Source organism: Hypanus sabinus, chromosome 20 (assembly GCF_030144855.1).
Source record: "Hypanus sabinus isolate sHypSab1 chromosome 20, sHypSab1.hap1, whole genome shotgun sequence".
NCBI classification, from domain to species: domain Eukaryota; kingdom Metazoa; phylum Chordata; class Chondrichthyes; order Myliobatiformes; family Dasyatidae; genus Hypanus; species Hypanus sabinus.
In genome coordinates, this window is record NC_082725.1 from 64,521,120 (window position 1) to 64,536,704 (window position 15,585).

At 38.2% G+C, this 15,585-nt stretch overlaps 1 protein-coding gene across 8 annotated transcripts in view; it reads left to right on the forward strand.

The window, feature by feature from the left end:
• Positions 1 to 15,585, forward strand: part of fars2 (phenylalanyl-tRNA synthetase 2, mitochondrial) — a 459,304-nt gene that overhangs the window by 127,804 nt on the left and 315,915 nt on the right. For 5 of the 8 annotated variants that reach the window (XM_059945673.1, XM_059945674.1, XM_059945675.1 and 2 more), the window contains 2 exons: positions 3,038 to 3,663; positions 6,852 to 7,011. In XM_059945673.1, coding sequence (XP_059801656.1) covers positions 3,038 to 3,663; positions 6,852 to 7,011 — 786 coding nt within the window. The remainder of the gene's footprint in view (positions 1 to 3,037; positions 3,664 to 6,851; positions 7,012 to 15,585) is intronic. The other 3 variants (XM_059945680.1, XM_059945681.1, XM_059945679.1) reach the window with 2 other exon arrangements.

Sequence of the window (15,585 nt, forward strand, 5' to 3'; positions counted from 1 at the left end):
GGAATGTACCTCTGCAGAAACTCACACAAATATCCCCTGAACATTTGCCACATTTCTGCCATATATTTCCTTGTGAACATCTGTTCCCAATTTATGATTCCAAGTTCCTGCCTGATAGCCTCATATTTCTCTTTACTCTAATTAAATTCTTTCTTAACTTGTCTGTTCCCATCCCTCTCCAGTACTATAGTAAAGGAGATAGAATTGTGATCAGTATCTTCAGAATGCTCTCCCATTGAGAGATCTGACACCTAACCAGGTTAATTTCCCAATACCAGATCAAGTACAGCCTCTTCTCTTGTCGACTTATCTACATATTGTGTCAAGAAACCTTCCAGAATGCACCTAACAAACTCCATGCCATCTAAACCCCTTGCTTTAGGGAGATGCCAATCAATATTTGGGAAATTAAAATCTCTCACCACAACAACCTTGTTATTATTACACCTTTCCATAATTTGTCTCCCTATCTGCTCCTCGATGTCTCTGTTACTATAAAAACACCCAGTAGTGTTATTGACCATTCCTGTTTCTAACCTCTACCCACAGAGACTCTATAGACAATCCCTCTGTGTCTTCGTCCTTTTCTGCATCATAGCTCCAAGTACTGATCCACGCTATAGGCTCATCCACTTTGTTCATAATACTCCTTGCATTAAAATAAACACATCTCAAACTTTTGGTCTGAGCGCGTCCCTTATCAATCATCTGCCTATCCTCCCTCTCGCACTGTCTACAAGCTTTCTCTGTTTGTGAGCCAACCACCTCTTCCTCCGTCTCTTCAGTTTGGTTCCCGACCCCCAGCAATCCTAGTTTAAACTCTCCCCAATAACCTTAGCAAATCTCCCCACCAGGATATTGGTCCCCCTGGGATTCAAGTGCAACCTACCCTTTTTGTACAGATCACTCCTGCCCCAAGAAAGTCCCAATGATCCAGAAATCTGAATCCCTGCCCCCTGCTCCAATCCTTCAGCTATGCATTTATCCTCCACCTCATTCTAGTCCTCTAATCACTGTCACTTGGCACAGGCGGTAATCCCGAGATACGTTATTCAAACGAGAGGACATGATTTGAGAGTTAGGGGGCAAAAGTTTAAGGGAAACACGAGGGGGTATTTCTTTACTCAGAGAATGATAGCTGTGTGGAATGAGCTTCCTGTAGAAGTGGTAGAGGCCAGTTCAGTTGTGTCATTTAAGGTAAAATTGGATAGTTATATGGACAGGAAAGGAGTGGAGGGTTATGGGCTGAGTGCGGGTGGGTGGGACTAGGTGAGATTAAGAGTTCGGCTCGGACTAGGAGGGCCGAAATGGCCTGTTTCTGTGCTGTGATTGTTATATGGTTATACACAACGTAAAATATTTTTTTGTGCCTACAGTGCAGTGCAGTGTAGTGTAAAAGAAGGTATATGAGATATGGTGTAGGATCCTTTAAGGTAATTTGAGGAGTTTTGTGCTTGGCGAAAACCTACCATGTAGGATTGTATATCAATAAATCTGCTTGCTGCTGGAATCAGAAATCAAATCTCAATGACCTGAAAACATGATGTGCTGTTATAAAGTCACTAAGAAATTTTCACAGCATCTATCTGAGCGGACCAATGTGCCCAACTACAAATACCTAGATTAGTTTTGAATGATTTCTGATCAGTTCATTCTCCACTGGGAACTGATACATTTTCAAAACTCCATTAAGTTTAAAAGAAATGCACATAACTTTGGTGGAGATTTACGTATACAAGCAAATGTGATCTGTTAGATGCAGTACCAGTTTCTGCTAAATGAGAAGAATATTGAAGAAAATTGGGGTAAAGAATGGTATTGTATAATTTCCTGTTTCAAGAAAATGAAACATATTAAGACATGAACAGTTAAAGAAAGAAGGTAGTGTCTCATTTGTATACATACAGGTTTTTAATGAGTTTTGTGAATTATGTACGTAAGGAACTATTACTTTTGAATTTTGATTGTGTTTCACATTCAGGATTGTATATTAATAAGACAAGTCTACAGTTGTTTATTCCATAAATGTGATATAAAAATTTTCATTTGTATTTCTCAGAAATCCATTAAGAGAAAATTACTTAGTAGCAGAATGCATAATGATTTCTATCTATGGGATTGTTATGGTTCCCTGAAAATGTAGCTGGTTCTTATTCTGGAAAACAAACTTGGGACTTTGACTTACTTTCTTTTTGATTGGGTAAATGATTATCACCCAAAGACTTAAACTTTACAGTTTAGTATAAAAAGAAAATAGGAGCAGGAAATGACCGCTTGCCCCTTGAGCCTTCCCACCACTCGTTGTGATCATGACTGATCTCTCCCTGGCCTCATCACTGCTTCAGTGGCAGTTCTCAATAGTCCTATATTCCTTCAGCTTTCATAATTCGTCTACCTCCTTATTTAAAGCTTTAGTGATCCAGTGTCCTCAAGTCAATGGGCTAGAGAATACCAGAAGTTCTTATGTATCTTAGTCTTAAGTTACTGCCCACTTTAACCTGTGCTTCCAGTACCGTAGTGGAAGGATTTTGACATCACTCATCCCCCTCACCCTCCGTCATTCCTGTTTAGATTCTGTATGATTTAATAACATCACACTTTGTTTTTTCTTTATACCTCTTAAGGAATACAGAACAAATTTTCTCAACAACATGGCATATTTTCCATATAATTTAACTCTTTTTGCATTGTTTTATAGATAGATCTCAAACGCTGTATTTGAGTGTCTAATTTGACCAATGCTTATTCTCTATTTAATTATTTATAATTTTCACTGCTAAAGTAAAAGCAGAGGAAAAGTGTATTTTGTATTCATCTAAAATTGTATCAGTGATTTTGCTGTTAATCTTTCCTATATATCTACTAATCTATTATTACTTAATTTGACCTTAAAATGCTTTCTAGAAAAACTCTGTTAATACACAAATTCTTAGATGTCATTTTGTTTCTGTTGTTTATTAATTGATAATATTGAGTTGAGTTATTCACTGTGTTTGAGTAATATACAAACTCAATACAAAGATAATTTTGTTTTCAGGTCGATTGGTAACAATGAAGATACCTTGTAAATTCTTCCCATTTCCACGATTTCAGAAGATTTTACTATCTCTTCATTTACCATCAAGATATGCAGATAGAAATGTAAAGCAAGCCAGAAGTAAAACATCAGGTCCAGCATTCAGCGGAATGCACAACGATGCATTCGAACTCTTTGGAAAATTCTATCCTCGTGATGACTATACAAATGTTACACCAAAGATTTTGTCTAAAGTGGGGAAATGTTTACAGAACCAAAGAAGCCACCCATTGTGGCTGATTAAGGAGCGCATTAAGGACCATTTCTATGCACATTATTTGAGTCACCATACGAGTCCACTCTATTCAGTGTATGATGATCTGTCCCCTGTGGTTACCACAGAGCAGAACTTTGATAGTTTACTTATACCATCAGATCATGCAAGCAGAAAGAAAGGTGATAACTTTTACCTCAATAAAACTAACATGCTGAGGGCTCATACTTCTGCTCATCAACGAGATCTTATTCGTGCAGGCCTCAATGCATTTCTGGTATTTGGAGATGTTTATCGACGAGATGAAATTGACAGAAACCACTATCCAGTCTTCCACCAAGTGGAAGGAGTCAGACTGTTTACAAACCATGAGGTGAGAGTTGACATTATTTTTTAATTGTCTACCAAAGTTTCTGTTTGTTGCTCACTTTCATTCTTGCCTTTTGTTGATGATTTGCTGGGATACGATTTCATAGTTTGTCAGTGACCAAAGAGTCATCGATACTATGTATTCTCTGAGTTGCATCATAATTTTCCCTTTCGACACATGTCATCATTGAAGACTTAAACCAAGAAATTACTCTAAGCTACAATCACTTTTACCTTATGCATAATCACCTCAACAATCATACAGGCACAGCAAATGATCAGGAAGGAATGGAAATTTTCAGTGATTGACATGAAGGTTGGCTATTGGTACAAACTAAGGAATAAATCTAGAGGTGTAGATTTTATTAACGTTCTCATCACAGATATTAGATCAACAACTCAACCCTCCGTTCAGGAGCTCAGAATTCTAGCTGAGGAAGCAGATCAGTAAAGGAGGTGTTGCATTGCTGGAGGAGCCTTCTTCAGATCAGATGGTAAACTCCAGTCCTAACTCTGTCCTCTTCATTCTAGTGGATATTAATAGATATGAAAACTAGCACATGGCACTATTTTGAAAAAGAACAAGCCAAAATCCTATTTCCTTACACCGAGCAACAAAGTATAGAACAGAGATTTTACAGCTAAGATGAAGAACAGTACGAAAGGTTAATTTACCCAGTTGCTGATACAGTATTTGGATTTTGCTGTGCCTGCATGATTGCTGAGATGATTATGCATAATGCAAAAGTGGTTGTAGCTCAGAGTAATTCCTTGGTTTAAGTGGCTTTAGAATTATTGATAAGGATGTAATAATAATAGTTGCTTGCATTTTTTTGTAGTTTGGAGAATTAAGGAGTTAATTGGAGAAAATGTAAACTGCTAAATTTGTTAACTATTCTACTAGGACCAAGAAATTAATATAACACTTTCAGAATGTTGTTGCATGGGAAGTAAGGAGACATTTTGCTGCATTCATATTAATTATACCAGAAGTAACTAGGCATTAATTCATCAGAGCATGGTATGTGCATGATCTAGTCACTTAATTGCAGATCTTTCAAACTATGTAGAATTGTTTTTATTAAGGAGCATGTGTTGGGAGATACAATTTTAGTTGCAGTGATCAATGTAAAGCAGCTGAATTTAAAATATCATTGCAATATTAAGTCTTATTTTATCAGGAAAGAAAGCTTTGACAGTTCAGTGATTCGGGGTTTGTGGGTTTTACTGCTAGCTTTGTGGGACTTACCGGTATTTGCTAGATAAGTGGTTTGGAATGTGAAGTACTAGTTTCTGGATGTGGTGTTTCTACTTTTGATGTTAGATTTGGTAGGAGTCCAGCAGTGAAGCACAAGCTGCCTTCATGTGCTCATTCATTTGAACAGAGATTTTACAGCTATGATGAAGGAAAGAAAGAAAGGTTAATTATTAATTAATTTGCCTTTGTAGTAATATTTTAATTATTTAAGTATTTTTAATAAATGCATGACATACTTAATTGTCTATTTTTAATTGTTTTGCAAGTTTTTAAGTGCCATGGTCATTGGGGAGGCATGTTTAAAAAAATAACAGTTTTGACAGACAACCACCAAGGGAGTCTGTTTGCCATCTGTCGAATGTTTCTTGAGTAATTTCATGGACTAGGCTTGTTCTGGACTACCCATGTGACCCCATTATGTCACACAAGGTATAAGCACCATGTAGGCCCAAAAGATTATTTATTGTCCATCAAGTTCTTGTTCATGTGACAGTCCTGTATTTGAATTTGGCATGCCTATCTCAATGGCAACAAACACTTAGCAAACTATTGTTGCCTTTTATTTTAATGGGAAACTAAAACTTTAACATTTCTTGGTAATATTTGGTCTAATTGTTTAGAAGTAATTTGCTTTTTTTTTCTATGGCTGCTACTCAAGCTGAACCCAAAAACAGCCTTGGCATTCTGTTTCCCCCCAGAAATGGCTTTACACACGCACTACCATTGTTCACAGTCACTATGAGCATTGAATTTTAAAATCATTTCCTTTTCTCTGATTACTTACAAACAAATTTATGCTGCTTTCCTATGGCTAGTATATTTGTAGAAAATAAACTCATAATTTTATTTATATATTTAAAGCAGATAATTAGATGGGAGGCTACCTGTCTATGGTATGTTAATATGTTTGTGATCAGCAATAAGTCAATGCACGTACATTACCTGTTCCTGATGACCAGTTGCACTCTGGAGATATTTTTACTTTTCATTTATTGATTGAACATCTAGGAACGTTATATCTTATTTCGGGCAAGCAAGTCTTTGCAAATACATAGCAGCTGTTTCTACCTCATTTTTACTCACATTATCAACAAGTTCCATTGAGACCCAATTTTAATTGAGTCCAAAATAGCCACTATCATATATGTCTCCCTGGTTAATTGTGCTAGTCCTATCAGGGAAGCATCAGCAACTTCAGTCTCCCTGCCCACTCTTAATCTGATTTTGAAATATTGATTATAATTGGGTGATCTATCAGTTCTTAAATCCCTATTTTCTGAAATCCTTTGCTAAAAACCTTCAACCTCACCAACTTCACTGCTCATTTTTAAATGTAAATAAAAAAGCTAGCACTTTAGCAGAGAGTTCTTATTAGCAGGGGAGCTGAAGGTTATGAGGAAAAGTCAGGTAGTTGGAGCTGAGTCCACAGCCACAATAGTCATGATCTTATTGAATGATGGAACTGGCTCAATGGGCCAGATGGCCAACTCCTGCTCCTATTTCTGATGTTCTTCTGTTTTTTCTATCACCGTCCTAGAACCAGATTATTTTGCTTTTTGATAATTGACCATTCACATTGCAAATCACTTTGAATCATGTTTACTGCATGTTTATTTTGTATACAATTTATACACCAGAATTATAATGTGCTATAAAGTAATACTGTTCAATGACCCAAAGTGAACATTTCCTTTTGCAAATGATTGGCCTCAAATTATAAAAGTAATGAAACAGATACTGAATAACTGGTATATAAATGTTTATAATAAATACAAAGGGATAATAAGGTTGTTTCTATGGTAGTCGTTCTCCTAAAAATGACATCATCTTCATTCATCACATCATTTGAGCTTTGATTTAGCATTGAAATAATTCCCCTTTGTGAGTATGTGTATTATTCTTTAACTAACCAAAGAAACTTTGCCTACTTTCAGCTGTTCGCTAATGTGCAAAATGGTGAAGAGCTGAATATTTTTGAGAAGGGATCCCGCACAGCCTATAAGCAAGAGAGCCACACATTGGAAGCTGTTAAGCTGCTTGAGTTTGATTTGAAACAGACGCTGAACAAAGTCATGACACATCTCTTTGGAAAAGGTATGTAGAGTGTGATAAAATCTATGTAACTTATGTAATTTAACGCTTGCAGTTGTTTTTCATTTCTTGCACTGCCATGTCACTTACTTTATTGGAGCTCTTGACTCCAGAGGTGACCTACTTGTTTTGATTCAAAATCCGCATTGTTTTTTTCAGTGTAAAAGACTTAAAACATGAATGTGTTTTGGCATATTATCCAAGCTGAATATATCATATTATACTTCAGCCCCTTACGTTATGCTCATTTGCTTTTGGTGGTACTAAAAGCATAGGTCTGGTTGTTTGTCTTTCTGCATAACCAAAGGAATACAGCTTTTTAAATTTCTTTTGTAGACATCCTCTTCCTTGCCAAGGATGCCCTTGGCCTACATGAGCATGATAGGCAGTGTTCAGCCATCCTGCTTCATTCTGTCTCAAGTGTTTTTTTAAAGGCACTCTTATCTCTGCTAACACGAGTGAATCTGCAGATGCTGGAAATAAATAAAAACGCAAAATGCTGGCAGAACTTAGCAGGCCAGACAGCATCTATGGGAGGAGGTAGTGACGACGTTTAGGGTCGAAACCGTTATCTCTTATATCCCTTATATTGGTGAAACTGGAAAGCCATTGAAGATCAGAACAGCAGGAAGAAAATGTCTACAAGATGAAGATTAGGGAATCACAGGAGGTGGAGCATGTGGGGGACCTGAATGTAGGTTCTAAGATTGTAGAGATAGCTCCAGACTGGGGCCAAACATTTCTAAAGAGGGTTCAGCCTAAAAAATTGACTGAACAGAACAAAGCCAATTCAAACTAACCAATCAGGAATAGCTAATTCAGATCTAGCTAATCAGGATCGAGCATTAAGCCCTGCCCCAAGAGGGTATATATGAGGTATTTTAAGGGAAACTTGTTATTTGACTAACTTGTGCCTGAGAAAGATGATCAGGTTTCCCATTGGAATGTTGTAATCAGTATCTGTAAGTAGGTGACTGTTAAACCCAAATTATTGTAAGAGTAATACTTCTTCTCCCCCCACTCCCCCCATCCATCTTGTGTAGGTAGCAAATATCATAGTGCTAGAAAGTGTAAACATGAGAAATTCTGCAGATACTGGAAATCCAAAACAATAAATGCATATTACTGGTGGAACTCAGCAGGTTAGGCAGTACCTATAGAAATGAATGAGCAGTCAACAGTTCAGGCCGAAGCTCTTCTTCAGGACTGGAAGGGAAGGGGAAGATGCCAAAATAAAGAGGTGGAGGGAAAAGGAAGGAGGCTAGGTGGGTAGGAAGGGTAAAAGGGCCTGCAGAGGAAGGAATCTAATGGAGAGGAGGGGAGTGCTAGAAAGCATTTTTAGTAGTTCACAATATAATTTTTAGCTGGAGAAATAAAGTTATGTGAAGATATCTCACACTGAAGGTGACTGTGGCCTATTGCTGTTATTGTAAGTGTTATTTTATGGTACATAAAGCGAGAGCTGGAAGATTGCCTTCTCAGACATATTCCTGGTGTGTGGAGTATAACTGAGGAAAGAAGAATGCACTGCAAGGTGAATGATGCAGTTTTATTGAACTCTCAGTTATTCAGCACTACCTTTGCATTGTTATTAAGCTTTACTGCTTTGTATCACCCTGATTGCATTATGACTCACAATCGTCTGGCATTTTTGGGAATGGGGGGGCAGTTGCATAAGAATAGCTTAGGAAGAACTTTATAGTACTGGTACATGCACTGATATACCCTGCATAAACCTATCAATATATTGCTGAATTATTTGCCTTCTCCTTACCACTTGACAATGCATTTGTATTTGTTAAATAATATTAATGCAAAATACAGCAAAAAATAAATCAAATGAATGACATGAAGTTGTGATTCTTTAAGAATGTTGATGCTCATCAGCCTACAGCTTCATTTCCTTCGATATAAATGGAAATAAAAAGTATCTCTTTGCACTTATTTTGCAGAAAACTTGAAATAAAATTCACTTTTTTTGTAATTTATTTTTATTGAAGTTCATCATGAAGCAACCATTTCCATTAGATGTATTTCAGATATTGTACACATATATATCATATAGTCACATTTGCCACAGATCTCCACATAATATTTATCTGAGGTATACACTTACAGAAAAGAGAGGAAAGAAAGAACAAGTGAAAGGAGAAAACTATGTACAAGTAGGCAGTGATTTTTTTAACAACATATTCATTGATTTGTGAGGATAAAATCAGGCCTATGAAGTGTTATGTAGTTAACCATTCTTCCCAGTATGAATCAAACTGTTCCAACTTATGATTAAGATACTGTTGTCTTCTACATTTTGTAAATGTCCATTGTAATTTCCATCCACGCATTTAAGGTTGGGCTCTCCTGTGATAACCATTTCCTAATAAGAGTCTTTTTACCAGCCACCAGCAGTATATTCATTAAATATTTATCTCTTTTCAACCATTCTTGAGGTATATATCCAAAATATATGGTCTTACTTGCTAAGGGTATTTCACATTTAAAGATGTCTTGTTAGGGCATTGTGTATCCCACTCCAATAGTCTTTGATAATGGGGCATTCATAGAAAATATGATAATGGTTTGCATTTTGATTTTCCACAATTTCTCCAGCAAACAGGGAGGTTACAATCATAATGGGATTTCTGAGAGGGTGTAATAAAATACCTTATCAAGTTTTTCCATCCAAACTCCCTCCATTTCTGTGAACTGGTACACTTCCATTGATATCTCCATATTATTGTCCATTCTTCCTCAGATTTAATTATCCCTCCTTCCTTCTCCCATTTTGTTTTAATGTATGAAGTCAAATGTGTTTTAAGATTTGACAAACCCTTATGCACGCTTGAAATGATTCTACTACTGTTAGCTGAATTATATGCTTTTCTAAATAGGAATTCTGTGCTTGGGCTGCTGACCAGATCATGGTACCATTGGACATTTTTTACTATTTTCGTAATTGACATTCCTTCCAGCCAAGCAGAATTGTATTGAAAATGTAACCTACCAGGACCATAAAGCATTTAAATTATCACGGTAAAATTATTTGATCTTTTGACATAAACCGTTAGAGACAAGTTGTGCTATCTTACATCTGCAATAGAGGGAGATTAGCAGTTACTTGAAAACAAACCAAAACCACTGAGAGACTGAATATGGGGGTTGACACTGTATGACGTGTTTCCAAAGATAATTTAATTCCAAGTCAAAAAGTAGGTTTAACCCTTTATTAAACAAACAAAAGCAAAGTGATAGAACTAACAAAACTAAAGTTAATGATAGAATGAAATAAGAGTAATTAACATTCCAATTAGTGAAGTTAGTAGTACTAAGTATAATAATGTAATAAGCTGTCCATCAATGTTCCAATTAGGGGTAAAAACAACTATCAACCCCTAGCTCTAACTAGACTAAACTGATCTAAGACGAAGTGTGAATACATAATAGTATCATTAGTTTCTAGCATACCCCAACGCAGGTGATAAATTTCCCATGATAAATTTTCCATAATAAATGCGCAACACAAAATAAAGTATAGACAGACAAAAAAAAGATATATGACACCTATATTCTGGCCATTAATTATTACTATAATATTACTAATACATGCTACTAAAAATAGGAGACATGAAATCTTCAAGAATAAACATTTTAACACTCATACAAATGTCCTCCTCCTCTCTTCTTCCAGTCAAGTCATGTAACAGTCATCTTGGACAAAGGTTACCAGCATTTATAGAATGATCTTTTCCACCACTCTGTCAAGTCAGTCAAGTCAAGTCAAAGTCATAAAACCATAAGATATGGAAGCAGAATGAAGCCATTTGGCCCATTGAGTCTGCTCTGCCATTTCATTATAGCTGTTCCAATCTTTCTCTCAGCCCCAATCCCGTGCCTTCTCCCTATATCCCTTCATGCCTAGACCAATCAAGAATCTATCAACCTGTTCTCGGTGGCAACAAACTCCACATATTCACCACTCTCTGGCTAAAGAAATTCCTCTTCATCTCTGTTCTAAAAAGATGCCTCTCTATTCTGACGCAGCGCCTTCAGGTCTTAGACTCTCCCACCATAGGAAACGTCCCCTCCACATCCACTCTATCAAGGCTTTTCCACATTCAATAGATTTCAATGAGTTTACCCCTCATTATTCTGAATTCTAGTGAATACAGGCCCAGAGCCATCAAATGCTCTTTATATGCCAAGCTGTTCTATCCTGAAATAATTTTTGTAAACTTCCCTTGAACCCTCACCAGCTTTAGTACGTTGATGGACAGCTTATTACATTATTATACTCAGTACTACTAACTTCACTAATTGGAATGCTAATTACTTTTATTTCATTATATCACTAATTTTAGTTTTGTTAGTTCTATCACTTTGCTTTTGCTTGTTTAATAAAGGGTTAAACCTACTTTTTGACTTGGAATTAAATTATCTTTGGAAACATGTCATACAGTGTCAACCCCCATATTCAGTCTCTCAGTGGTTTTGGTTTGTTTTCAAGTAACTGCTAATCTCCCTCTATTGCAGATGTAAGATAGCACAACTTGTCTCTAACGGTTTATGTCAAAAGATCAAATAATTTTACTGTGGTATTTTAAATGCTTTATGGTCCTGGTAGGTTACATTTTCAATAAGATAAGGAGCCCAAAACTGCTCACAGTACTTCCAAGTAAGGCCTCACAAGTGTTTTATAACATCTCAGCATTAAATCCCTGCTTTTATATGAATGCTGATATTGTATTTGCCTTCTTCACCACAGACAGCCTGCAAATAAACCTTTTGGGAATCCTGCACAAGGACTCCCAAGTCCCTTTATACCTCAGTTTCTTGTATTTTCTCTCTATTTAGAAAATAGACTACCCTTTCATTTCTTCTACCAAAGTGCATGACTATACACTTCCTGACATTATATTCCATCTGCTACTTTGCTTCTTCTAATCTGTGTAAGTCCTTCTATAGACTCTCTACTTCTTCAAAACTACCTGTTCTTCACCTATCTTCGTAAAGCTTCTGGAGCTGTACTTCCTCAAACCGCTGCTTCCTGTAGAAGACAAATCTTGTTTATAGGCCTGTCCAGATAGTTGGTCTTGGTCTTGATACACACCTGCTGCACAAATCTCCTGTCTGGAAAGACTTGAATGACTCTTCCCTCAATCCATGAATTTTGAGGTGCTGTGTTGTCAAATATAAGCACAATGTCTCCAGGGAGGGAATTGTGCTTTGTACCTGACCATTTCTGACATTTCTGCAGCCGTGGTAAATACTCATTGACTCACTGCTTCCAAAACAAGTTTGGCATGTACAAGAAGCATAAATGTCTCCCTTTTGGAGCTCCTGGTGGTGAAGTTTCCAGAAGCTTTCCTTCCCTTTCTCCCATGGTCTTTTGCACTCTCTTGTCAGATTTCCCCACTTCCAGCCCTTCATCTCTTTAACCAATCAACTTCTCAGCTCTTTACTTCACTCCCCCCGTCCTCTCCCAGTTTCACCTATCACATACCATCTTGAACTTCTTCCTCCTTTCCCTCCACCTTCTTACACCGGCTTCTCATCTTTTCTCTCCAGTCCTGATAAAGGGTCCTAGCCTGAAACATTGACTGTTTACTCTTTTCCACAGACGCTGCCTGAGTTCCTCCAGCATTTTGTGTGTGTTGCTTTAGATTTCCAGCATCTGCATATTTTCTTTTGTTTGAGATGGTTGGGTGTCAGTGCTCCCAAATCTTTGGTATTGGAGGATGCAGTAGTAATTGAATGGCCATTTATAATATCCTTTACTTCATAAAGCACTGTGTAGAAACCTTTTTCGTCAAGATTCTGTATCTTCATGGTGAAATTGAGGACTTTTCGCACAGATCTCATCAATCCCTCCCATGTTCCTCCATGATGCAAACCAGCCACGGGATTAAAAATCTACTTAATTCCCTTTTGAAGAAGGACAGCATTGATTACTGATTCGTGGATAATTCCACTTCTCAATGGCTTCTTGCAGCTCATGTTAAGCTCCATCAATGTTGGTTGCATTATTAGAGCGCAATTCACAAAACTGTCTTCGTCTTGCTATAAAGCATCAAAATGCATTAACAAAGGAATTAATAGACAATAGACAATAGGTGCAGAAGTAGACCATTCGGCCCTCGAGCCTGCACTGCCATTCTGAGATCATGGCTGATCATCAACTATCAATACCCGGTTCCTGCCTTGTCCCCATATCCCTTGATTCCCCTATCCATAAGATACCTATCTAGCTCCTTCTTGAATGCATCCAGAGAATTGGCCTCCACTGCCTTCCGAGGCAGTGCATTCCAGACCCCCACAACTCTCTGGGAGAAGAAGTTTTTCCTTAGCTCTGTCCTAAATGACCTACCCCTTATTCTCAAACCATGCCCTCTGGTACTGGACTCTCCCAGCATCTGGAATATATTTCCTGCCTCTATCTTGTCCAATCCCTTAATAATCTTATATGTTTCAATCAGATCCCCTCTCAATCTCCTTAATTCCAGCATTTACAAGCCCAGCCTCTCTAACCTCTCTGCGTAAGACAGTCCAGACATCCCAGGAATTAACGTTGTGAATCTACGCTGCACTTCCTCTACAGCCAGGATGTCCTTCCTTAACCCTGGAGACCAAAACTGTACACAATACTCCAGGTGTGGTCTCACCAGGACTCTGTACAAATGCAAGAGGATTTCCTTGGTTTTGTACTCAATTCCCTTTGTAATAAAGGCCAACATTCCATTAGCCTTCTTCACTGCCTGCTGCACATGCTCATTCACCTTCAGTGACTGATGAACAAGGACTCCTAGATCTCTTTGTATTTCTCCCTTTGTTTTAAGCAAAAAGAGGAGGAATGGGCTCAGAATTCTATACTTGAATGCGCGTAGTGTCAGAAATAAGACAGATGAGCTTGAAGCTCAGATGAAAATGCGGAACTACGATATTGTTGGGATAACGGAGACATGGCTGCAAGGGGATCAGGCCTGGGAATTGAGTGTACCAGGGTATACGTGCTATCGTAGAGACAGAAATATGGGAAGAGGGGGTGGGGTGGCCCTGTTGGTGAGGAATGAGATTCAGTCCTTAGCAAGAGGTGACTTGGGAACAGGGGAAGTAGAGTCTGTGTGGATTGAGCTGAGGAACAGTAAGGGTAAAAAGACCCTAATGGGTGTTGTGTACAGGCCCCCAAACAGTAGCGTGGATATTGGGTACAAGTTGATTAGGGAGTTAACATTGGCATGTGCTAAAGGTAATGCAGTCGTTATGGGAGATTTCAACATGCAGGTGAACTGGGAGAATCAGGTAGGTGCTGGACCCCAGGATAGGGAGTTTGTGGAGTGTCTAAGGCAGGGGTCGGCAACGTTTACCACTAAAAGAGCCAATATGGACCCATTTCCCACAGAAAAGAAAACACTGGGAGCCACAAAATGAAATAACACTGCATACAACGGGGTTTTTTTGCCTTTATGCTATGTATAAACAAACTATAATGTGTTGCATTTTTGAAATTGATGAACTCCTGCAGAGAAAACGAAATTACATTTCTGCATGCAACAAAAACATTTTGAACTCCGAAAAAAAGACGTTGGGTTGAAGGTTACTACATAGGTAGCCTACCTTGGATCGAAGAATTAAAAGAAAGCGCGCACTGGCGGGTGTCAGGCATTGGCAGTGGTGATGTATATTAATAGCGATAAAAAACACGTTGTAGCGGTGTAGCGCTACACGCAGCGCTAAAATAAAGACTGCAGTCAAAGGTAACTTTATTCGAACTAAACAGCCTTGCTTTTAAGCCTCCCTCAACCCAGCCCCCATGGACGCAGATGCTGCAAAAGACGCGTACTCACAAACCCCCGTAGGCTATCTCCCTTAGCCGGAATGCTGGCTAATTGTGAGGAAATGTGTTGCCACACTTAGATTGTACAAGATCACCATAATCTTCAAATTTAGAATTACATTTCAAAAGCTAACAAACTAACATAAAATACATTTTAATTAAATACTGACCAATTATTTCCCAAAGCCACAGGGAGCCGCAGCACAGAGGTGAAAGAGCCACAAATGGCTCGGGAGCCGCAGGTTGCCGACCCCCGGTCTAAGGGATGTATTTTTGGAACAGCTTGTGCTTGAGCCAACCAGGAACGAGGCTATTTTGGACTTGGTGATGTGTAATGAACAGGAATTGAAAAGTGATCTTGAAATAAGGGAGCCATTAGGAAGTAGTGATCATAACATGATAAGTTTTTATCTACAATTTGAGAGGGATAAGGGCAGATCAGAGGTGTCAGTGTTGCAATTAAATAAAGGAGACTACGGAGCCATGAGGAAAGAGCTGGCCAAAGTTAAATGGGCGGATGCCCTGGCAGGAAAGACAGTGGATCAGCAGTGGCAGATAGTCTTGAGCATAATACAAAAAATGCAAGAGCAGTTCATTCCAATGAGAAGGAAGGATTCAAAGAGGGGGAAGGGGCCACAGTGGTTGACAAAGGAAGTCAGAGATTGTATAGCATTAAAGAAAAAGAAGTATGACAGGGCTAAGATGAGTGGGAATACAGATGATTGGGAAAGTTTTAAGGAACAGCAGAT